The sequence below is a fragment of the Xenopus laevis genome, chromosome 2S, assembly GCF_017654675.1.
Source record: "Xenopus laevis strain J_2021 chromosome 2S, Xenopus_laevis_v10.1, whole genome shotgun sequence".
Taxonomy (NCBI): Eukaryota; Metazoa; Chordata; class Amphibia; order Anura; family Pipidae; genus Xenopus; species Xenopus laevis.
Window position 1 is genome coordinate 23,833,813 of NC_054374.1, and position 25,326 is coordinate 23,859,138.

Genomic DNA, 25,326 nt, shown 5'->3' on the forward strand with positions numbered 1-25,326 from the left:
AGCAGGTGGCCTTCTTCCTCCTCGGTGGGCAGTCTTCTTCGTCCTTCTCCAGTGATGACTTCTTCCTTCTTTTCCAACTGAGCTTCTTTGTTCTTTTCCGGTGCAGCTTCTTTGTTCTTTTCTGGCACAACTTGTTTGTTCTGCAGCACGGCCTGGCCCCTCTTAAACTCAGAAGTCCCCATGCCATGGCAGCTCTGCTGGTAATAATCAATGGGGTAATTCTGCTAACACCTGGTGCAGCTCATAAAACCCTTACTGACATAGACCACTTTTGACCACTATATATACCAGTTCGGAAAGTGGAGTAAAGGCAGCTCCACCTATAGTGCTTTTAGCTCCTATTGTAATGCCATCATATTGCACACGGGATATAAAGGGCTAATCCCCCTATGTGTTAAATTGTGTGTTTGTGGAAAGTTATTCTTGTTTGGCCAGGTCATCAAATGACTTAGAAGTAATGAATAGATCGCTGTGTGATCCAGCGGCCAATGTTGGTGCATGTAGGAGCACCCTTAGAAGAGTATTCATACACCTTGTGATTGGCCCTTCTGCATCTTTTTTTTGTTTACATTTGTCAATCAGGTTCCAGAACCATATTAAGATTGTACAGAAAATGTATAAAGAGATACACAAAGGCATTTCTTCTATTATAGACTATTCTGCATTAATGATCCCAACTCTTGTCCTGTATTTTTGCCAAGTACATTCTGTAGAAAGAAATGTAGCACAATGAACCATCTTGTGGCTAGTTATGAGAATGCAGAAAATAATGTTTGTTACAAATGAACACCAGAGACTGCACAACAGATCACTGAACACAGAAAAACAATTCCTTTGTGTAAGCCCAATGACCTTTCTTGGCCTGGGGATTGGGAAACCTCCTCAATCTTTTTGAGACTCCAGTCACTGTTTTCCAGCTTTTCCACAACATACACTGAGTACCAACAAACAACACACATGCAACACCAATGGACAACATACATATAGTACATTTACATTCACTTCTTTTAAAGGTTTACTTATCCTTTCAAATCATTCAAATCAAGTTTTATTTAGATTTTTGTATTTGAATATCAAGGAGTCTGATACGCTGAAAGCTATTTGACAATGAGCATGAAGAAAAAATAAACACATGAATATAAGGATAATTGCAGTTTGGCACAATTCACAAAACACTCTTGGATTCAGGTCATTTGGGGAGGTGATGGCAACTTGGGGAACGGAGAGAAAACTATTGGGTTCAATGTAACATGTGTGACCCCAAATTTGTGGTTTTACTGTAAGCGCAGCTTTGTAGAAATGAGTTAACTTATAAGTTATTCCACAGGAATGGAAAGGGGGTATCATAAAAATCCTTTGGATGGCCAAATCTCTATTTTACACACAGCCAGGCCCTTTAAGGAATATTTGGGCCTGTGTGTTAGTGATGTGTGGGTCAGGAAAAACTCAACCTGCACCAACCTAAAACCTTAACCGCAACCGACCCTAATCAACAAAATGTTGCCATTATATGACTCGCATCCCACCTGTACCAGCGTTAACTTATTCTATATGCTACTTCTGTGCAAGCCTCTGATTCTAAAACACAGAATCTTTGGGAGCAGTGGAGGAGTGTTCTTCCTCAATCTGGCCAAATTTCAAGCCAAAACAGGATTGCCATATACTGTATGTATCCAAAACAGTCAACAAAAGTAGGTCCAGAAGATAGGTCAAAAGTCAAGGACAGGTAGTGTATGTGCAAGGTCAAGTTCAGGCAGAGGTTGGGTAAAGCAGTGGAGCAAGTATAGCATGCCCACAATGATGAAAGAGCTACCAAGCAACCTTACTGAACTTGAAAGCAGACACAGATAAAATTTGCTACATTTATTCAAGGGTGCCCTTTTTCCAGATGTTACCATAAATATAGAGGGTGCCAGAAGTTGCAGCAAACAAACATTTATACAGCTTATTTAGTCCACATTTCATCACATCAAATCATTTGGACATATCGGGACCAATATTCATAATTCACAGACGTTACCAATATTGTTACAAATATATTCGGCAATTAATCCAAAAGTCTACACTTTGTTCCAGTTACACAATCGTTGGCCCAATTCCCTTTATTCTGGGTAACTCTCTTATCTTGATCTGTATACACTTGGGCCCTAACTAGCAGGGTACCCACTGGGTGAAATTTCCTTCTCCCTCCTTGGTTAGGCCAAAGCTGCCCTTACTTTCTACCCTGACTTTCTGTATCACTATGGTGAGCTATAATAATTCCAAGTACATACTCAGCTTGCCCTTCCTTATTTCAATTTACTTTCAGTCTCCAGTACCTTTACTTGTGGGACTCTTACGTGCACCCTTTACAATAAGGACCCAAATGTTACCAGCCTTGGCAGGTGCTTTTCTAGTGGGTCCCTTGGATTTTGCTCCTTGGGCTCTATGCTAATAATTATACGCTGAAATATACACTTAGGCCCTAAGTGCAGGGCTGTATTTAGGTCTAGTGCTGTCCTTGCAGAATCATGTAACCATCATCCCATTCATCTCTGCAGCTTTATTTGTCAGCAAGTATCTAGTGGCAAGCTGGGGGCATTTTTTATTATAGGTACACGAGTTACCCAAACCTTGCACACTATCCTTTCCACAGGCCACCACTCTACCCTGTGTGGATATCGGAAAAATGGAACCAATAGCGGACTGCAGTTGTGGATTGTTGGATGGGGTTGTGACCTTAACAGGCTCCCTCTACCCCTGGTCTCTCCCACAGCTATGGAGTCTTCTACCCCCGCTGTATATTTATATTAGCCCTACATTAGTTGTGTCAATATACCGAGGAACATCCATACAGGTTTTACATTTGCAGGTCCCATGTTTGGCGCATGATGCTCTGTAAATACATTTGTGATTATTGTTTTCTATCTGTAAACAGCATGAGGCTCTATAAATGCTATGGTAATAAATCAGACTTTTTGCTGTTCATTCAGCTGAGACTGAAATGATGTATCACAGGATCCCTTACATCCCATTTCTACTCGTGATTTTGGGCCTAGTCCATGGTGAAGAAGATGCAGGTATGACATTACATTTAATTTTTTAGCAATCATGAAGTCAAGATCTCCCCCTCACAGAAACGTTTACCCAAGGATTTCCATTTTTTTTCCTGAATGGCTTAACTGCTCTCATGCTATCTAATCTCACTGTAATAGGGCCATCACAGGTCATTATAGAGGAAGCAATATCAGTCTGCCCCTTTTATCTAATGTATTAAAAGGCAGCATCTGCCGGACATCTGATTGGTTGCTGCGGGTCACTAGACCTGGGCAAAATTGAGAAAAATTAAATAAGATTGCTTATAGTGAATGAAAAATGATTGAAGAAGGCAGGGTAGGCTGATTTGATAATTGATTGAATCTGAGTTTTTCATAAACCCCTTGAATAAGGGTCAAGCTTTTTATATGATCGAGCTCTTTCTGTCTATTGACTGCTATCATAACCCACTCACTTCTAAAGAAGGTCGCAAGGTTTTAGTTGCGGATTTTTTTTTCCCGTTTAATAACTCTAATAAAATTTGAGGTTGAAAAAAGTGAATTTGAAAATATTCAACTTCACAATTTTTCACTGTGAATTGCGGCATAAACTTAATTTGAATAGTGACAAATTTGCCCCTTTGCCTTACCTCATTACATGTGGGTGCTTATTTTCTCTTCTCTTACTCTCTTATATTAAAAAATCTCATTAGGGCCTTTATCATCCCTTTTATCCCTGATAAAGGTTCTAATCAGGGCTGAGTCATTTTCGCAAACTTTAGTTTCCAAAAGCTTGAATATTCAAGATTTAGTCAACAAACGAAAAACCTCAAACTTGAAATTCAATATTGAATTCAATTTGAGGTTGAAAAAGTGAATTTGAATGTATTCAAGTTCACAATTTTTTACTGTGAATTGCGGCATAAACTTGTAGGGAGGGTAACCAGTTGTTGTACACTCTTTCTCCCACACAGTCATAGAGTCCAAGCGAACAGGAAAACACTCAGGAGTTTTATTTTCAACAAGTTCTTCACTTTTTCATTCAGATCCGAATTTCACAGGAACATACATCCAACATTATGTAAATCCACACATCGGGTTTACTCTTTTATCCCAGAGGGTTACAAGTGGACAACTCAATTGGGTACTCCTACGCTGGTCTCCAGTCACCAGGAATCTTGTTCTCCACCTGTCTCAGTAATCCGGTACTCCCTGCGGTACCCATTTACTATTCCAACCAGGCCTTTTTACTACTGCCAGACCTCAGGCCGAAGCCCATCATACACTGTTCTGACCTAAACCCTTCCTCTGGGGTCCCTATCTTGTGGAGTATCCACTGGGGAACTATTCCCACTACCTTGCTCGTTGGGGCATGGTGGCCCATGCTTTCTGTCCTAACTCAGACATCTAGTGCCTGCTCTACTTCCCCTTACCTACTATCAGCCTGTTCTATTTCCTCCTTTCAGGTCTCTTTCTTTCCAGTCTTCCGTTCCTGGCCACTTCCTCCCATCAAAGACATAAAAACCAGGGTGTGGCCCCTTTTTATACCTCTAAAACTCACCATCTCCCTCTGGTGGTGGGGAAGTGTATTGCATCCTGTCTTCTAATATCCTCTTGCACCATCTAGTGTCCGTTTTATCAAATTACACTGTAAGATTTTTAACAAATACACTCACACTAGTGATGTGCGAGTCGAGAATTTCTCGACCCTAACCCGCCCGCTCCCTACCCGCACCCAGGCCCGCTGCTCTCCTTTATTTATAGACTCGCCCCACAGTGATGTCACAAAAGGGACAGGCCTCGGGTCGGCCCGCACATCACTAACTCACACATTAATTAACTGGCTTTTGTACATCACTCAGTAACATTAACTCGTTCCCCCCCTTACAAACTTAATTTGAATAGTAACAAATTTGCCCCTTTGCCCTACCTAATTACCTTTGGGTGCTAATTTTCTATTATCTTACTCTCGTATATTATAAAACCTCATTATGGTCTTTATCATCCCTTTTATCCCCGATAAAGGTTCTAATTAGAGTCATTTTTGCAAACTTGAGTTTCCAAAAGCTTGAATATTGAAGATTTAGTCAACAAATGAAAAACCTAAAATTTCAAATTCAAAATTAAATTCCAGATTTCAAGTTGAATTATTTTAGTTTGGCAGACTCGTTGAAAATAAAGGGTAGAATGCAATTTCCCAGCAATAAGGTTATTTTTTGTTCAAATTTTAAAGTGATCAAGTTTTTGAGTTTTTTCTTAAATAAGCGTACATTTAAGATTTTCAAGTTTTTAAGTTTGTTCAAAATAGAAAAATAGAAGTTTAATAAGTTTAATAAGTTTGCCTCACCATCACTAAAGAAAGCAGTTGGGTATATCACTGGCACATACTACATATATATATATATATATATATATATATATATATATATATATATATATATATATATATATATATATATATATATATATATATATATATATATATATATATATATACACATAGACTAACAAGTCTTATCAAGGCAGTGCCCTTACATAACTATGTGAAGTGTATCCAGTGTCGGGCCTGGGTGCAGGACGTGCACCCCCCGCCGGGCTCCCCTCTAAAGAATAACTCCTCAGCACACACCTGGCACACGCAGTGAGAAATTGCCACCTACGGTAACATTTATTACTGTTTCCTCAAGCCCCAATGGGGTCCAGGCCCAGATGCGATCACACCTGGGCAATTTCCAAGGGACGGAGGTCAGGATAGCTCATATTTAAATAAAAAGTAACCACTTCCCTTCCATTATTAATTATACATAAAAGTAAAATGGAGCTCACCCTTAGGTGCATAAAGCAAGATATTGGGTGCCAGAAGACTTGTGCCTACATTTTATTATATACATACTTGTTCACTCAGTAGTCAACTAAACCTCCAGGGCTAAGGTACACTTGTAACCCCTGTAGGCAGGAATTGGAGAGGATCAGAGAGGTGTGTCTTGGCTTAACTGTGGGGGTGTTAAAGGAGGTTGGTTTTAATTCTCTCTCTTTTAAAATGTTGGTAGGTATGGGTATTCATGTGGTATACAGGCCCAGATTTGTGGTGAGGCCTGGGCCTAGGGTGGCAAAATTTTAGGTGTGGTATGCCGCAAAGGGGGGGGATTTGGTACGTACAAAGGCAGGCAATTACTAGGACCATGCGGCCTAGGGGTGCTGCAGAATGAAATCCAGGCCTGATGGTATAACATCCATAAACATTTACCCCAACAAAATGAAAACACGTCCGGTGTGAGATGCAGCCAACCTTTAGCATTTTAGCAGCAGAAAACAGAACCACAAAATTGATTTTCTTAATTTATGCAGGACCACAAACTTGAAAGGAAGTAGAAATGCAGTCATTGAAAAAAACCGAGGTTTCACCTGAAAGCCAACTATTAAATGCTGTAGAAGCATAAGTAGAGGTTGCACTTCCGTCTTGTGGAGGAGACGTGGCTGCAGAAGAGAAGCGTTGCCATAGAGGTAAACACAAAGGAAGAGGGCACGGTAAACAAGGGCATCATAATGGCAGAAGACATGGAAAAAAGGAGAAACACTGTAAACCTGAAGGTGAGGGACATCGTAATCATCATTCATCATCATACGCAGGAGAAACCACATTAGGGGAAAAAAGTAAGTGACCCCTATTGTCTTGATAATGTTGTATATATTTATATAATGTATAATATATAAGTTGGCTTCAGTTAGACATGCATTGCTTAGTATATATAGTAAGGACTGGGACTTTGACACTTACATACTGCTGTGCAGATGCATCTACTGTATATTATATTTGTGCACATACTAATCTCATACTGTCCTGTTTTTTCTTTCTTTTAGGTTCTTGCTGGCTTCAGGGTGACACCTTACTCAACCAATCGCTATTTTTGTTAGACACCATCAATTGTCCCATAAAAACCCCTGAAGATTAATTTATGTACAAGAAAAGTTATAACATCTATAAACACCCCCAGGATTAGGATTCATTGCTTCTCTTCCATGTTAATAGAAATGATTTGCCTTGCATGTTGGAGCCAAGTTGCACATTTTAACATTATTATATCCTCCTTTTCTAGGTTATATAGCTTTGATTTGCTATGGAAACATTTTGGAAGATGCAGTAATACAGATTATTCATGGTTAGGCACTGCATCAACAGTATTGAATCATAATCAACCACATAATAGGTTAGAATCAACATTTAGAACAAGGCTTAGAGATGGATTATAACCTGTTGGACATACATCACAATATCTGCCAAACCCACCACTTGAGTGGGCAAATTGAGCTGATCCAAATAGTTCGATCTGAGCTCAACACCTTGAATAACATGGAAGGCTTGATCATAGCTGTTAGGCATAGACTACATACACTGCCCAGCGTAATCTTGACCAGTGGAACTTACTCTCTTGCCCAATCAGTATCAGAAGGATTCCTGTATTTCATAGGTGGCCTATATTACTTTGCCATTAAGAGTTTGTGACAGTATCGTTTTATGTGTAACAAATCTGGCCAGACTTATTGAATTGCCTTTTATGAGAAGGTGAGCAGGGACCTAGATTTTGGGATGGCAGTGAATGTGATCTACTTAGACTTGGCTAAAGCATTTGATACAGTGCCACACAGAAGGTTACTGGATAAATTAAGGAATGTTGGCCTTGAACACAATATTTATACTTGGACAGAGAACTGGCTGAAGGATTGATCACAAAGAGTGTGGTAAATGGAAAATATTATAATTTGACCAGTTTTGTTAGTACAGCAGGGGTCTGTCCTTGGTCTTTTGTTTGTTTTTTTTAATAACCTGGAAGAGCGTATGAAAAGTACTATTTCTATTTTTGCTGATGTTATGTGGATTATTTGTGTCTTATTTATTCAAGGTCAGATTTTAATGGTTTTAGAGGTTTGTGAAACCATGACTAAACTTTATTTTAAAGATCTGAATATAAAAATTACCTTAAGTCTACTAGAAAATCATGTAATCCTTAAATAAACCCAATAGGCTGCCTTTGCTTCCAATAAGGATTAATTACAGATAACAGATCCGATACCTGGACAGCAATACAGCAAATCTGAGGCATGTGCCCAGCAGTACTGAAAAGAATGTGGGATATCTGATTAAGGTAAAATACTTCCTGGTTCATCGAAAAGATCATCGTACATGTATGGGATCCGTTATCCGCAAACCCTAAAGCTCCGAATTATGGAAAGGTCCTCTCCCATAGACTCCATTTTATCCAAACAATACAAATTTTAAAAAATGATTTCCTTTTTCTCTGTAATGATAAAACAGTAGCTTGTAGACATAGTAAGTAAGACATAGTAAGTAAGTAAGGTTGAAAAAAGACACATGTCCATCGAGTTCAACCTTTTTTTTTTTTTTTTTTTTTTATTAACTACCTATCTGCCAGTTGATCCAGAGGAAGGCAAAAAAAACCCATCTGAAGCCTCTCCAATTTGCCTTAGAGGGGGAAAAATTCCTTCCTGACTCCAAAATGGCAATCGGACTAGTCCCTGGATCAACTTGGACTATGAGCTATTTCCCATAACCCTGTATTCCCTTACTTGCTAAAAAGCCATCCAACCCCTTCTTAAAGCTATCTAATGTATCAGCCTGTACAACTGATTCAGGGAGAGAATTCCACATCTTCACAGCTCTCACTGTAAAAAACCCCTTCCCAATATTTAGGCAGAACCTCTTTTCTTCTAATCGGAATGGGTGACCTCGTGTCAGCTGGAAAGACCTACTGGTAAATAAAGCATTAGAGAGATTGTTATATGATCCCCTTATATATTTATACATAGTCATCATATCACCCCTTAAGCGCCTCTTCTCCAGCGTGAACATCCCCAATTTGGCCAGTCTTTCCTCATAGCTAAGATTTTCAATACCTTTTACCAGCTTAGTTGCCCTTCTCTGTACCCTCTCTAATACAATAATGTCCTGTTTGAGTGATGGAGACCAAAACTGTACGGCATATTCTAGATGGGGCCTTACAAGTGCTCTATACAGTGGAAGAATGACCCCCTCCTCCCGTGACTCTATGCCCCTTTTAATACAGCTCAAGACGTTATTTGCCCTTGATGCTGCTGACTGGCATTGCTTGCTACAGCCAAGTATCTCATCTACAAGGACTCCAAGGTCCTTTTCCATAATGGATTTGCCTAGTGCAGTCCCATTAAGGGTATAAGTGGCTTGGATATTTTTACATCCCAGGTGCATGACTTTACATTTATCAACATTGAATCTCATATGCCACTTAGCTGCCCAGATTGCCAGTTTGTCAAGATCCTGTTGCAAGGATGCCACATCCTGGATGGAATTAATTGGGCTGGATAATTTTGTGTCATCTGCAAACACTGATACATTACTTACAACACCCTCCCCTAAGTCATTAATGAACAAGTTAAATAAAAGTGGACCCAATACTGAGCCCTGGGGGACCCCACTAAGAACCTTACTCCAAGTAGAGAATGTCCCATTAACAACCACCTTCTGTACCCGATCCTGTAGCCAGTTTCCTATCCATGAGCAAACGACTTCATTAAGCCCAACAGACCTTAGTTTAGAAAGCAGTCGATTGTGGGGCACAGTATCAAACGCTTTGGCAAAATCCAAATAGATCACATCTACTGCCCCCCCACTATCCAGAATCTTACTTACCACATCATAAAATGCAATCAAATTCGTCTGTAATGACTTATCCTTCATAAAGCCATGCTGATTGTTGCTCATAATGCCATTCATTAGGACAAAATTTTGAATGTGATCCCTTAACAAGCCTTCAAATAATTTGCCCACCACAGATGTCAAGCTTACTGGCCTATAATTGCCAGGCTGAGATCGTAATCCCTTTTTAAATATTGGAATAACATCAGCTTTTCTCCAATCCATAGGCACCATACCAGATGACAGTGAATCTGAGAAAATCAGAAATAAGGGCTGGTCTAAAACTGAACTAAGCTCTCTTAGAACCCGGGGGTGTATGCCATCAGGCCCTGGAGCCTTGTTTACATTAATTTGTATTAAAGCTTTTTGAATCATATCCTGAGTCAGCCACTGACTAGATTGAGCTGAACCATTCGTGCAGTTATTAAGTGAGCCTGTGAACCCAGACTCCTCTATTGTATACACTGAAGAAAAGAACTGATTTAACACATTTGCCTTATCTGTATCTGTTACAACCATACTGGTACCATTATTTAATGGAGCAACACTCTCAACCTGCATCTTTTTACTATTAATATATTTAAAAAACTTTTTAGGGTTAGTTTTCACCTCCACCGCAATTAACTCTTCATTTCTTTTCTTAGCCTTCCGGATTGCTGATTTACAACATTTATTACAGTGTTTATATTCATTAAATGCAGCTTCTGTCCCTACAGATTTGTAGTTTTTAAATGCCTTTCTCTTCTTTTCCATTAACATCTTTACCTCTGTATTAAGCCACACAGGATGATTCTTAGAGCTTCTACGTTTAGTCCATAACTAATTTTTTTTATGATTTTATTATAGACTTACGGTATAAAGCATTAGCGTAACCAGATATTACTGGGCCCCATCAGGTTGACCTGTTTTACCAAGATTTCTTTAAATTGTATATGGATTAGGGCCTCATGGGGCCCCTATACCTCATGGCCCCCCTCCAGCCACAAGGTCTTCTTCCTCTGTAGTTATGCCCCTGATATGAAGATCCAAGTTACAGAAAGTGACGTCATGCATGTATAGATAATAGAGGTGCCGATAGGTTATGGGTTAGGACCGGCTGGTGCAGGTTGACTTTTTGTCGACCCGCACATCATTTGTCTGTTGGTACAGCACTAAAAACAGTCTAACTTGAACTTGAAAAGAAGCAGCAGAAACTGCAGAAGATCTGCACCATTAGGCCAATCAGCAAATTCAACACATTAAACATATATCTTCACTGACCCTGAATGTTTGCCTACTTTTTAAAGAGTAAACCTGCCATATTTTCCTCTTTAGATGGCACCTCTGATGCCTAGATATAGTTGTTTTCTCTAGATCAATTATCCTAATGTTTTGTCAATTTAAAATTAAGTGCTGTAACTGTGATATCTGCATTTTAAGACAAGACATTCCAAGAACTAGTGACTGCAGTGGCTGATGTACCCCCCAATTCCTTCACAGCTGCTATTTAAATAGCAGGAGCTTTAAAAGAAAGTAACAATATTCTAACCAGGATATGCTCATCAGTAGGGCATCCTCACATGTTAATCTTGATGGTAATATCAACAATTAATATGATAAAATCAACAAATGAATGAAATCTCATGGAAACATATGATCCTGTTGGCGAGAAGCATAAATGGGCAAATATCTCATAAAAATATCAAAAATCTAATATAATAATCTGGTATGAAAGTGGCGTCACAGCAACCTCTAATTGCTACCTTCAAAGCACTGCCTTGTATATTCCTTACTGTATAGTATTACGGTTGGATGTCTTAGTCTGTAGAGCTATATTTGATAGCTGAATTGAGCCGAGTTTCCTTTGCCTGCTATGAAAAATATGCTATGTCAGCAGCAGCCAAAAATCTGATCACATCATATTGCCCCCAAGTATTTATGTACCTGTGCCAGCGCCCAGCAGCAAACATATGGGCCCCGGCCCAAATCTGTACCTGACTGTGCCAGCAGGAAGCTTCACTCTTTCACAGTAATAGAAAGAATGTCTTCAGTTCAGTGCAACTGTGCAAGGCTGAGAGCAGCAATTGCGAGCCACACCAAGCAGGTGTGCTATTAATATGGACATGGTCTTGCGGTAACATGGGTGTGGTCTAAAAACAGGGAGTGGCTAACACCGGCTTCCGTTATAGGCCCTTCACCATGTAGATTAGAAAAATTCCGGCCCTCTGTACCATATAAATTGGACAGCACTGATCTAACTAAAAGTTCAAAGGTAAATAAACTAAAACATGCCCTCTTAATTCAGAGGTCAGATATTACAAAGAACTATGAGTATTTTGCAAGTTCCCATAACAGTACTGTTATGCTTCTATAAGAATCAAAGCAGATGCAGTTCATATAATAGAATGACAGAATGTGGCTCTGGTTGTTCTGTTGCTTTATAAGGGGTTTTCTTCTTCTTGATTTGTACGTTAGGGGCTTCTTTTGATTTGATAAAAATCCAAACTGAAGGTGCAACTTATAGAAGAGATGATTGAGGCAAAGGTCATGTGTTGCTTTGTTGGTCCATGATGTGTTCCCTTTCTGAAACTAAGGGGCAGATTAATCAAAAAGACCAACCGAAATTAAATCGAAGGGTTTTCAACTTCCTTGACTACTTGGTGGTCAGACTGGTGGGAAACTGACCAGCAGGTGGCACTGTTGTAACAAAATTCATTCATATTATCAGTACATGTATCCCTTAATATCTTGGAATTAAACAAAATAAATTATGAATGCAAATTGCAAAAGTTCTTGGATTATCACCCTCATCAATTTAACATTCACTTATCTGAAAGGTTTACAACACAAGAACTAGTGGAAATACATCAGGTAGATCATCTGGGCAACATGTGTATGAACAAAATATGTTGCACACTTTAGGAAGCCAGACATCACTTCTATCTGTCCCTTGTAATTCCTTCACCTGACAGACACGTAACTGATCAGTAAATAAGTAGTCCAAGAGATAACTCCAATACGTAGGAGAGTTTAGTAGTGATAAACCTGTACGTGCTAAGAAATGTCCAAGGACACAACTCCTTATCTTATCCTACTAATTTTTGCCCCCCTCCTGAAACGGCATGCAGGAACACTCTGTTTTTACCGGTCACAACAGGTAGAAGATTAGCCGGTCATAGCAGATAGAAGAGCAGGATGCGGATCTGGGCTGGCGGGGGCCCACCGGGTTTTTTCCTGGTGTCCCGCCGGCCCAGTCCGACCCTGCATCTGTAACCCAACTAATATCATATTTGTATTATTTATTATTAGAGTCAATATTCTACCTCTAGGTGGAACAAGGCAAAAGGAGTCTTTATGAATCATGGGGCAGGATGAAAAGTTCAAAAAATGTTCACAAACCACCATATTTTTTTCTGTTTGAACACTGCCCTTGGGTTGTGCCTTTCCAATAAATATAATGATGCCTGCATTTGACAGATATGTATAAATGTGGGAAGGTATGTGGGTTTCATTTTTGATGCTCCCTAGCTTGGGTGTCAATGGGCAAAACAAACAGGAAAGCTCTAAACTTGCTACTTTCCTTGACATAAAGTACATGGACAAATTGCACCCACAGTGCTGCACTCTGCATTGTATTATGTCTTATAGGAAGCTTTTCCGTGCTTAGTTTGTAGTTTTAGCCTTGCCTACATTGACTGTCTCAGACTAACTGCCCACCAGCTTCAGTATCACTTCTCCTAATCCCCTGATTGTATTACAATCCCCTCAAGCAATGTCCAAAAAATAAAAATGATTAAGCACTATTTATGCCTTGGGCCTCTGTAAAGGTAAAATGATTAGGGAGGATGTTTCGCCAGTGTAGTTTAAAAAAATCAAAGCTTTATTTCAGACTACAATAAAAACAGTGAACCGCAGTTGTACTTCCTTTCCTATGACAAGTGTGATCACCTGACGCTTTTCATGCCTCGTTCTGATACATCATCACTCTGTTCACTGTTTTTATTGTAGCCTGAAATAAAGCTTTGATTTTGTGAAACTACAGCTGGCAATACATCCTCCCTAATCATTTTTGTTTGGAGCAAGTGTTTTGGATGTACTGGAGACCACCAGTATGCGGAGGTGCCTGCAGCGGTGGGAGGTGTGTCCCATTTGAGGGAGAATACGGGATACTGGCATGTAAGATTTTTTGTACCTCTCTAAAGGTCACACATTTGGATAAAATGTTATACTTGATTTTACTTCAACTTCTAAAGACTTAGCCAAATGTTGGCTATAAGTTCTAGGAGGTCCCCATAGGCTAACATAGCAATTCGGCAGGTTTAAGGTGGCGAAGTGTCGAAGTCGAACTTTTTTAAAGAGAAAGTACTTCGATTTTCAAAGTCAAACTTTTTTACTTCGAATCGAAGTCGAATTTAGGCCTGTTCGATGGTCAAAGTACCCAAAAATTAGTTCGAAATTCAAAGTTTTTGAATTTGAATATTCACTTAGAATTCACTTTGACCCTTAGTAAATGTGACCCCTATTAATTCATTTGAATATCTGTTTCAAGCCTGCATGTAATGCGTATGTGATCATTTATTAGTGACTGTAATCTAGAAATGTACGCAATAAAAATGTTTTATAAATATAATTGTATATATGAAACTTTGGATTTGCAAGAACCACTTGGATGGGAAAGCTTAATTTTTTTGGTTCTGCGTATCAAAAATTTTGAATCCTAAGAAGGAGAGAATCTTACTTCTAATGGTATCAATACTCCGCATATAAAAAAATCCTTTTTTTTTTTTTAATAAGTGGCATTTTTTTTTTAAAAAAAAGTCAAAATTTTAATTTTCCATATTAATCTGAAAATCTTTCCCTGGGAAGGTGTTATTCAGAGAATGCTCAAAAAATATTCTGTATCAAATGTTTATTTTTTTTAAATGTTTATTTTTCATTGTGGGAGTATTTTTGTACAGTCTTTTTCCATTATTAAAGTTGCACCTCGAACAAAATACAATTTTTCATAGTAACCTTGAAGTTTTTTGTAGGAATTCTATCACTGTTGCTGTTGATATGTTTAGCCCTATGGATGCCTCACTGTAAAAATATTAGATATATCAAAGGAATACAGGCAAATCATTGGATTTTTATTGTTTTATGTAAGTTTTTTAAAAGTTCATTTTGTTTTGACAGTTCATTTAATATCAATTTTAACCAACAAAATTGTAAAAATCAGCAATAAACATCTTTGTTACTTAGAGTTGACCTTAAATTCACCAACCATGGAAAATCTGCAAGAAAAATAAATGATAAATAATAATCACTTTGTGTACATGAATAAAGATTAGATAGAATAGATCACCAAATAATTATCTGTATTTGCTAATGTGTTCTTAAAATAACTTTAGGTTCTCAGTTTCAATATGTTCCAATTTGTATAAAAGGATAAACCCCTTTATAACTTTATAACTAAAAAACGTAAGTAAAGTCCAGTGCAACATTTTATAATGGTTTTCTTTTTCTTCATAAATGTTACTTTTTCAGCATCTAGTTTCACAGAAACTGTCTAATGGGCTTATTTATAATGGAAAAAAATAGTTTGTAAGGTTTTGGAGGGGTTTTTTTTAGTGGCGGAACTACCGGGGAAGCAGCGGGATCGCTACTGTTTTTTTTCTACTTTGAATAAAGTCAAAATTTAAAGCAAATGTTTGCTTATCTATTTATAAATCCTAATATAAAAAACTCCATTAAATACAATCGTGAAAAAAAACCTTTAGTATCTCGAATTTGTGAATTTGCAAGCTCACAAAACTAAAATTTTTAATATTATAAGATCAAAAAACTAGAGATTCTGAAATTTTACATTTGAGTTTTTCCAGTTTTTGTGCTTAAGAAATGCCAAACATTCGAGTTTTTGAAAATACAATTTGAATTTGTAAATTTTAAACCTTGATAAATCAACTCCTAAGTAAACTTTTGCAAAAGAGGACCATAGCAAGGAGGATTCAATTTTTTCTTTGACTTGACATTTGAACGTTGAGCACCATGGCTAATCTGGTACAGTGTATTCTAACCCAATATGGTATATGTTTCAAAGAGTGAAGTTAAAGATCACCACAGTCCACTAGAGTGAAATTCCGCCACTATCCATTCATTTCTATAGGATTTTGAAAGGAGTATCTATCAAAGAATGAACTTTCACTTTCACCAATTGATAAATACTCTTTTCACGCTAGAGGACTATGGTGATCTCTAACTTCACTCTTTGATAAATATACCCCTATGTGTCTTCTAATGACAGGCTATAGGTTGGCTTTATCCCCTCCCATATTAAAGTAAGCAATGGAGGCTACAGTAGGGGTTTACAATTTCTACAAACTTTCCCACTCATACTAACGACTTAAGAACATTGTGTTTTAATTACAATATTATATTGAGATGTTATGTTTACTTCTATTTTACATATTTAATTAATCATTGGACACTTTGTTTTACCTTTTTTCACTTTATTTAGTGCCATGATAACACCAGGTAGTGCCAGGTACACTATTATCATAACAACAACCTCTTGAAAAGCAGTCCTTGGAGCTGATAGAAGGATAGCCGCAATCTTTCCTCATTTTGTGACTCACCATGCAACCTTTTGGCGACAAATACTTGCTGTTATCATAGCTATCATTGCAATCATAACATTTCTATATTATACTAACAATCTATATTATATTTACAAGTAGGGCTTTTATGTTATCTAACATCACTTAGAAGGGTATTTCTCAAGTTGAGACACAGAACACACCGGCACAGCATGGGTATTACTAGCAGGTATAACCTTGCTCGTTTATTGCGGATGCAACGTTTCGGGGCGTGACCCCTTTCTCAAGCATCAATATTTCTCAAGTTGAGACCTTACCACAAATCTACAAAGAGGCAAAATTATGTTTTCATCCATTGAGTTAATGCCATTTTTATACAAGAATAGTTGCCACTGGCTGACAATGCATAGAGTTGTACAATCTGTTGTCCACATATACGTCTCCATATGTTTATCTGCCCCTCCCTAGGGGTTGTGGTAAGCACCGGGCCCCTCCAAAGATTTTTTTTGCAGTGGGGGGCCAGCACTAGTTACACCAACAACTCATTTATTTAAAATTCAAATTATAAGCAAAGTATGTGTTGATGAGTACTTGGAGGTGCATTAAAAGAAAGTGCAAATGATTAGAGCTTTGAAAAAACTCAAAATAAAGTATCATCATGTTGAGCATCACGTTTACTTGCTAGCTGCAATTATTCCTACCTGCAACTGCTGCTATCTTGTCCACTATTTGTAATCCCTAAAAAAATCTCCAGAATGATACAAGAAAGAAATATATAACTCAGTTGCCCTGTTTACCTTTGACAGTTGGAATGAAGCACCCGGTACCACCGCGATCACTGGAATCATAACAGCATCCCTTGGAATAACAATCCTTTGCACTAATGCCAGAGTGACCACAGCTCTTTCTCTCCTTCTTGCTACTTGAACACTGATCTTTATCTGAGGGAACAAAAATACTACATGTTTAAAAACCATTCAAAGGTTGCGGTTGGTGGTTTGTTCTCCCATAAAGTTCATATTTTCCTTTTCTGTACTACAGTGCTTTCAAAATGTTTTTATGTAACTGTGTTTGTCATAGTCACCTACAGTAATCATGGGGTCCAGTACTACCAGTAACAGGGCCACTATCCCCCCCCCACCCAAAGGGGCCAAAATTATGAGCACAATGGTTAACTGGGGCTTTTCAAAAATAGAATGGGACCTCAGAAAAAGAAAACCCTGTGCGCACATGGTCACATTCCTGTTCCACCTACTCCTATACCCCATTATGTCACAACCCACCCACGATCCATCCACACTCTGTTTTCTCTGGAGACTCTTGATTTAGTACCCCCTGCACCCCCTGATGGATATCTCAGTGTGTGTGCTGAAGGGTCTCATTCACAACATCTAGTAGTGGTAATGATAAGTGATGGCCAAATCTGTACCGCAAAATTCACGAAACGGTGAAAAAATTCATGAAACGCAATTGGCATCAAAATAATTTTTACGTGAGCAACAATTTTTATACACACATCTATTTGGTCAAAATTCATTAAAGTCAATGGGCAGATAATTTTGTAATTTGTAAATTTTTTTTGATGCAGCGGATTTTTCACTGGTGAAATGTCACTGCAGTTTCGTGAATTAATTCACTTACGGCGAAATGCGGAAATTCACAGCGAATCCGTGACTGACGAATTTATTCACCCATCACTGGTAAGGATAAAGAAACTGCAATTCTTGAAAACATTTTATCACTCTTCAGAGACTTCAATTTAAAATGTACAGCTCAGTCCATTTACTTCAGACTAATCGCTATGAGTGTGATAATGTGTTTGTCAGGAACTACTGCCTGTTATATATTGAGTTTCTCTTATGAATTTATCAGAGGTCAAATTTCAAATTTAAGCGAGTTTTTAAAAACTCTCCTAAACTCCCATGAATTCAAAATTCGACCAATCAAAATTTATTTAAAAAATCAATTTTTTTTTAAAATTGGATGAATGTAATCAACCCGAAAACTCGAATCGAATTTGATTCGAATTTTAAAAGCTCAATTCTCAAATGTCAGGAAGGCTGCAAACAACTCAGAATTGATCCCTGAACCTCTCCCATTGACTTATACAGCAATACGGCAGGTTTTAGGTGGCGAATAGTCAAATTCGAGTTCTTAAAGGGTAAATTTCAAAAATCGAATTCGATTTTTTTTTTAAAAAAAACTCTAATCGAATTTGAATGATTCCTTAGTCGAATTTGACAGTTTTGACCTTGAAAAAATGGAAAATTCGAATTTTCCATTTGACCCTTGATAAATCTGCCCCCTAATGTCCAATGAGCAACTGCTGTATGTAATGTAATCCTAAAAGTACCTTGAGAGAGAGAAAAGAAACAAAAGTTAACATTAGGAATGCTGGAATCAAAGCAGCAGTTGCGTTTCTTGCATTCTGATTCAGGAATTCCAGAGTATCCACAGTCCCTTCTCACATAAGGATCCACCTTGCACTCTTTCTTGTTTATGGCTGAAATGAAAATGTGCAAAATATATTTAGTCTGAATAATGAATCGGAATCATATTTGTAGGTTTAGGAGAGGTCAGTAGCTTTGTGGTCTCAAACAGGGAGCAAGTGGACCCTCGTGTTTATTAAAGGGGAAGTAAAGTCTAAAATAGAATAAGGCTAGAAATTCTGTATTTTGTATAATAAACATAAACATGAACTTACTGCCCCTCAAGTCTAATCAAACAAATTATTTATGCTTTCAAAGTTGGCCACAGGGGGTCACCATCTTGCAACTTGTACACATGCTCAATGTGGTCTAGGCTGCTTAGGGATTGTCATAAATTATAAAAACAGCACAAGTCAAATAATATCTACCAGAAGCCAATACAGCAAGATTGATTGTAATCAGAATATACAGATTGCACTGGGTCCATATTGTGTATACACTTACAATTACAATTGTAATATTGTAATATACACTTACTTTGTAATTGTATATAAAAATTGTATATAAAATTGTAATATACAACACAGGATTATAATCAGAATATACAGATTGCACTGTGTTGTTGTGTAATCCAATGTGGATTTTATAATTTTTGTATTGTAAAATACAAACTTTCTCCAACTCTGCAGAACCAGTGGCTACAGAAAAATAGTCCACCAAATAGAATCCCAGTTTTTCTGTTTAAATCTGACTCCATGATCTTTGTCCCTGCAGCTGGAGTTGGAAACTGTAAAGGGGATGTAAAGGCAAGAATAAAATCCAATACACATCTCTACACAGTCGCTGACTGCTCTACAGGGAAACAAACAAAGCTGCATGGCTGGGAAGTAAGGCGGGGGCTCCCCCTACTGTTCATAAGTATGATTGTTTCCCTGCAGAGCAGTTAGGGACAGTCTGACAATTCCTATCCACAGCAGTAAATGAAAGGGGAATTTCACTGCATACAGTCAGGTTTTTTTTATAAAAACGGTACACATTTTTTAATTAGAGTATATCGGGACAGGTTTCTTTTTCATTAAAGAAAGTAAAAATGGGATTTTATTTTTTTGCCTTTACATGCCCTTTAAGTCACTCAAAAACCAACAATGTTTAAGGGGTGTGCCCATAATGAGGGGCTGGTCCCCTGTTTGCATTGCTTTGAGTTCCAGTATCTGTTCCTTTCCTACCTGGATATAACAATGCAATAAGATTATGATCATGTTTTACTCCTACATAGTATAGCAGATGCTGAGAACTGTTGTTCTTTCCATAAGTTTATTGAAGTTCGCCTGTGCAGTTGGTCATTTTGGTTATTTACTATTGGGGGGTAAGGTGGGGTGCCATTAGATAAGAAGAATCATCCAACATTAAGGCACTAGGTGAAGAATCTAGAACTAATATTGGTACAGACCGGTAGGAGTTGCACGGCTTTCTGTGGAAAACGGCTTTCTAGGCACACTTTAAAAAAATGTAGCATTTTGTTTCTTGCCCCTCCTCCAAAAATAAGCAGGGCGTGGCCATGAGGCAACTTTGTACACTTTAATAACTACATAGACCCTACATATAATTTAATACATTTAATATACTGTTAGATCTTTACATGTGAGAGCTAATACTTATAAAATGTGCCATTAAAACACAAGAAATTGTTATTTTTGCAGTGAAATCTGCCCTGTTAATTTTAATGGCATTCCAATACATTATGATTGACTGATGTCAGTAAGGTCTCTCTTTGCAAGGTATATAGCATATCATTCTTCAGAAGAGGTAGGAAGAAGACGTGATCAGTGGAGAACAGTGATCTTTGTGTTGAAGCACTGTGACCTCCAAAACTGTCCAGATTTTGACTTCCACCTTATCAGAAGTTCACTGGGCTATGATAGCATCACCGGTTAGTATATGATCAAGGCTCATTCTGGTATTGATTGAGTAGGCTACAAAATAAACTCAACAGTATTCAGTTAGGAACCGTGTCTTCTCCAGACAGTCCACCTAGGACCATTCTATTAGGCTCACCAATTTGTGCTCATTTGGAGTAGACAGACAGACAGATAGAAGAAATATGGACATAAAGAAGGATGCATCTATATAGAGATTATTAAATAAAACCTATTTTGTATGAAAATATTTCAATGCTGGTTGGCTTCTGACAATTCCCCTTTACGTTAAAGCAGTACTATATTTTACATCAAACAAAACCCCCCAAACCTCAAAGCACATAGTTAAAAACATGTTAAATTTACTTACGGAACTTCTCCTCACTGCTGCTGCTGCTGCTGCTATGGCCTTTTTTAGCAAAGCTGCAATGCCCAAAGTAAAGGAGAGCAACCAGCAGGAAAGAAAGCTTGGCCACCATTGTCGTTGCTGAGTCGATTTACAGAAGGCAGTTTTAAGGTATGGCTCTCTAAGGAAAAAGCTGATATTTATAGGAAAAGTGCTGTTTAAATAATCATGGAAATATTTACAGAGGGTGGGAGATTTTATTAGCCATTGCTACTACACCCATTATATATTTCTGGAGTAAACCCTTTTATTGTATCATAAAATGAATAATACTTTGATTATATGGTCATCAGTGACAGGGAAAGATAGTGGTATCTTTGTTCGATGACGCATTCTTCTTAAGGTCCTTCAGCATTAATGGCAGAAATAACATTGTGTACATCTGCTATCTACTATCTCCGAAGAAGAACTTGCACTGTACTAATAATCATATTGTAATCATGATTGTAATGGAATATTCCCCAATGTTGTTGCCTGACGCATAGCACAATTGTTAAATAAGCTGACGTTAAGCCTGGTCCCGGCCAAATGGAGACACGTTGCCTTGAGCCAAGACCCACAACGTGCACATGGTACCAGTAGGATGACTCAAGCTCTACTGGTCTAAGTAAAAGGGGATCACATTATTTGGGTGTATCAAGAGCAGTTAACTGTTTGGACAGGGTGATTCTGTTGGTTTAAATGATTCAAAATATTCTTCCTGCAAATTGCAGCAATTATTTTTGACCAGTGCCAATTAGAAGATTAAAGAAAAGATTGGTGGCTCCAACTAAAGCACTAGTGCAATTTAGCACCTATGTAAAGGGCACATACAAGTGTACATGTGAATAAGTTGCACACATTGCAACTGTAACATTATTGGTGGTACATGGGTAGAATGTGTTCTCTTCCCAATTATGTGCAATTCTTAGAAAGCCCTGCATGGTGCAAATGGCATTTAAAAGACTTGAAATACTCGATGTAGAATTTGAAGGGGAAGCAAGGGCAGAAAATCATGGACAGATTGCTGGTTGAAGAAGAAATACACAAAGAGGAATGAGAAAGTATGAATGGACTTATTTGTTGAGTCTTTGAAGAAACAATTTAGAGAGGTAGAATAGAGATGTTCCTCAACCTGTAGAAAAGTAAATGTTGAATGTGTTTTTTCAACCATATGATTCTATTTAGCTATATAAACCCATATCAGTACCATGTTATTATTTAGACAATGTAATTTTACATTGGAGACATACTGTAATGTATTGGCCTTGCGATGGTCTTGTTAGCAAATGACTATGTGAGACCTTGGCATTGGTACAAAACTTAGCATCAGTATTAGGACCTTCTCCAGAATGTGTAGTGCAACTTACAAAATTTAATTTGATGGGCCCTGTTGATTATATTGAGGTTATATTCAGAAGAAAAGCCCTTGTTGGATGTTTGCTATCACTAAACACTTGATTTGGTGCCATTTGTGCCTCTGTGGTCACTTTTGAAATAAATGTTCTAGTTGTGTATTTTCTTGGCCATCTTGAGAAACAGCTGTGTATTGTGAGTATGGTTGGTCATGGTACAAGATATTTAATAACCGTCTTAGGATGTTTATCGATAATAAGCAATGGTTAATTATGTTACCTATTCTCAAGTCCCTCCTATTTTCTTAATAGAATACAAGTGACCACTTACAAATTACTTCTAATTTGCATGGAAAATTAATTTCCTGGTAGAAAAATTCAGTCAAAGTGCCCGGCCATTTGTCTTCTCCTGACACTGGAATTGTTCAATTGGCCAGATTATTATATGAACCACCAACCTGTAATAGCTGCCCTAACAGTCCCTGTCCGAAGTGCAGTAGGGGGATAGCCAATCACAGCCCTGCAGTCACACACAGTCAAAGACAAGGTTCAGTTCCCTATCAGGTCAGCCTAGCAGTGTGATGAGTGCTGACAACTCCCCTGCACAGCCTGGAAAAGGAGGCAGCAGGAAGTTGATCAGATGGTCGGGTTTTTTTCAGACATTTTCAATAAATCAACCCAAAACACTACTTTTTTAAGCAAATTCCTTCAATATTTATAAAAGCGTAATGCTTTGGTACATTCTTGTTTTAACACAATATGTCTATGCTCTGTTTGGCTACACTCTGCAAATGAATTACGAAAATCAAGCAGATATCTATTGGACAGGTTTGAAAATCCCACTATTTCAGGACCACATCAGCATTGTATGGGTGGTTCCATTGAGTGGATCTGACCAAGAGAAGGCAGATTTAGATTTGATATGAATGATGTATAATTTCTCTGTAAAACTCTGCGGAAAATGTTGGCTCTATAGAAAGAATATTAATAAACATAACAGTTCCATTAGATAAACAAATAGAGAAATTGAAGCTACTCAATGTTTGGTCTGTTTGGTACGTGATTAATACTGTAAATAGATTGCCAGTGCACAGATAGTTCATCTCCATAATAGACTCCTCCTAACAAAATTGTCACAATCAAGGGTGCTTTAATTTCCTGTTTGTTCTGTTTACTTCATTGAGTCCAAAAATCACCAATATTTAAGGATTAATAACAGTAGGCATAAGTATGTTAAGCACAAGCACAATTCGTTGCAATCAATTAAACAATGTAGTATACTGCCCCTTTAACCCCCGCCATTATGTTCTGTGCAAGTCATGCATGATAATTATCTCGAGTATTTACATATGTGCAATGAGTTACAGTATGTGTAATAATAATTTGTACCTTCTTATATTTCACCTGTAACTGCCATTGATATCGCTGATATCTGCTTGCTGTGAGATATTACGGCAATTATTATGTCACACTTGTTTCTCTCTTTATAGATAGAATATCTAGCTGAGATAGGCATTGCGTAACTAAAACATGTTATCTTGGAAGATGTAACCTTACTGAGAATGGCTAGTGTCTTATATGGATAATCAGATTTGCATTACACAGTAAAAAGTAATTTGTCAGTAGAAGACGACCAGTTAGTGTCTCATTTCTAAATGGTAGCCGATGCGGTCCTGAATCGTACAAAAAAATCAATCTTGACCGATCGATATCTGGCTGATATTTGATATCGATCAGGAGGACCCGTCGGGAGCCCCCACACATGGGCAGATAAACTGCCAAATCGTTCTAAAGGACCGATATCGGCAGCTTTAATCTGCCCATGTATGGCCACCTTAAGTTTGCTTATAGCCTGTACAGAGAGATCCCATAAAACTATGGCAGCATAGATATTCCCCTGTACTAAGCACAATTCAGCAGAAACAGCCCCCTAAATTTGCTCATAGTATGTACAGAGAGATCCCATAAAACTATGGCAGCATAGGTATTCCCCTGTACTAAGCACAATTCAGCAGGAACAGTCCCCTAAGTTTACTCATAACCTGTACAGAGAGATCCCATAAAACTATGGCAGCATAGATATTCCGGTGTACTAAGCACAATTCAGCAGGAACAGTTCCCTGAGTTAGCTCATAGTCTTTACAGTAAGATCCCATAAAACTATGGCAGCATAGGTATTCCCCTGTACTAAGCACAATTCAGCAGGAACAGTAACCTAAGTTTGCTCATTGCCTGTACAGAGAGATCCCATAAAACTATGCCGGTATAGTTATTCCCTTGTACTATAGGGATTCTGTCGTGATTTTTATGGTATAGTTTATATTTCTGAATGATACTGTTTACATTATAAATAATCTACCCCATAAAATATTATTTCTGAACCAACAAGTGTATTTATTTAGTTGTAATATTGGTGTATGGGCAGCCATCTCAGGTCATTGTGCCTGATTCTGTGCTTTCAGAAAGTCTCAGCACTTTATGATGGAACTGCTTTCAGATAAGCTATTGTTTCTCCTACTCAGTGTAGCTGAAGGAGTCACAGAGGGACTATTTTTACTATTGAGTGCTATTCTTATATCTACCAGGGAGCTGTCATCTTGTATCAGGGAGTTGTTATCTGGTTACCTTACAATTGTTCTGGTGGGAAAGTAGTGACTGAAGTGACTGAAGTTTATGAGAACTCAGATCACATGACTGGGGGCACATGGCAAATTGACAACAAGTTAGATTTCAGAATTAAATATAAAAAAATCTGTTTGCTCTTTTGAAAAACGGATTTCAGTGCAGACGTCTGCTGGAGCAGGACTATTTTGTTTTGAAAAACACTTTGTCCCATGACAGAATCCCAATTCAAGGATAATTAAAGCTTAACAAAGAAGGGTAGAATTTATGTTTTGGGTTTCTTTACCAGGCCAAGGTCCCCACATCACTTAGCAGTGAACATTTGTGCCTCCAAAAATGCCCTGATGACTCCCAATCTTT

At 38.0% G+C, this 25,326-nt stretch overlaps 1 protein-coding gene across 1 annotated transcript; it reads right to left on the reverse strand.

The window, feature by feature from the left end:
• Window positions 1-14,795: 14,795 nt before the first annotated feature.
• On the reverse strand, window positions 14,796-21,098 carry LOC121400417 (integumentary mucin C.1-like). The gene is made up of 5 exons (XM_041583483.1): window positions 20,975-21,098; window positions 18,613-18,762; window positions 17,057-17,200; window positions 16,162-16,306; window positions 14,796-14,957 (listed from the first exon to the last, which is right to left on the reverse strand). Exons 1-4 carry the CDS (start codon window positions 21,081-21,083, stop codon window positions 16,173-16,175), a joined length of 537 nt encoding a protein of 178 aa, XP_041439417.1. The 5' UTR covers window positions 21,084-21,098; the 3' UTR covers window positions 14,796-14,957; window positions 16,162-16,172.
• Between the last annotated feature and the right edge of the window lie 4,228 nt (window positions 21,099-25,326).

Excerpts from the sequence above, each read along its gene's own strand:
- LOC121400417 (XM_041583483.1), bottom strand. The coding sequence starts at position 21,083 with ATGGTGGCCAAGCTTTCTTTCCTGCTGGTTGCTCTCCTTTACTTTGGG. Across the intron at positions 18,763-20,974 it reads CAGCAGTGAGGAGAAGTTCC|CCATAAACAAGAAAGAGTGC; the intron begins GTAAGTAAATTT and ends TTTTCATTTCAG. Across the intron at positions 17,201-18,612 it reads TTTCTTTTCTCTCTCTCAAG|ATAAAGATCAGTGTTCAAGT; the intron begins GTACTTTTAGGA and ends TTGTTCCCTCAG.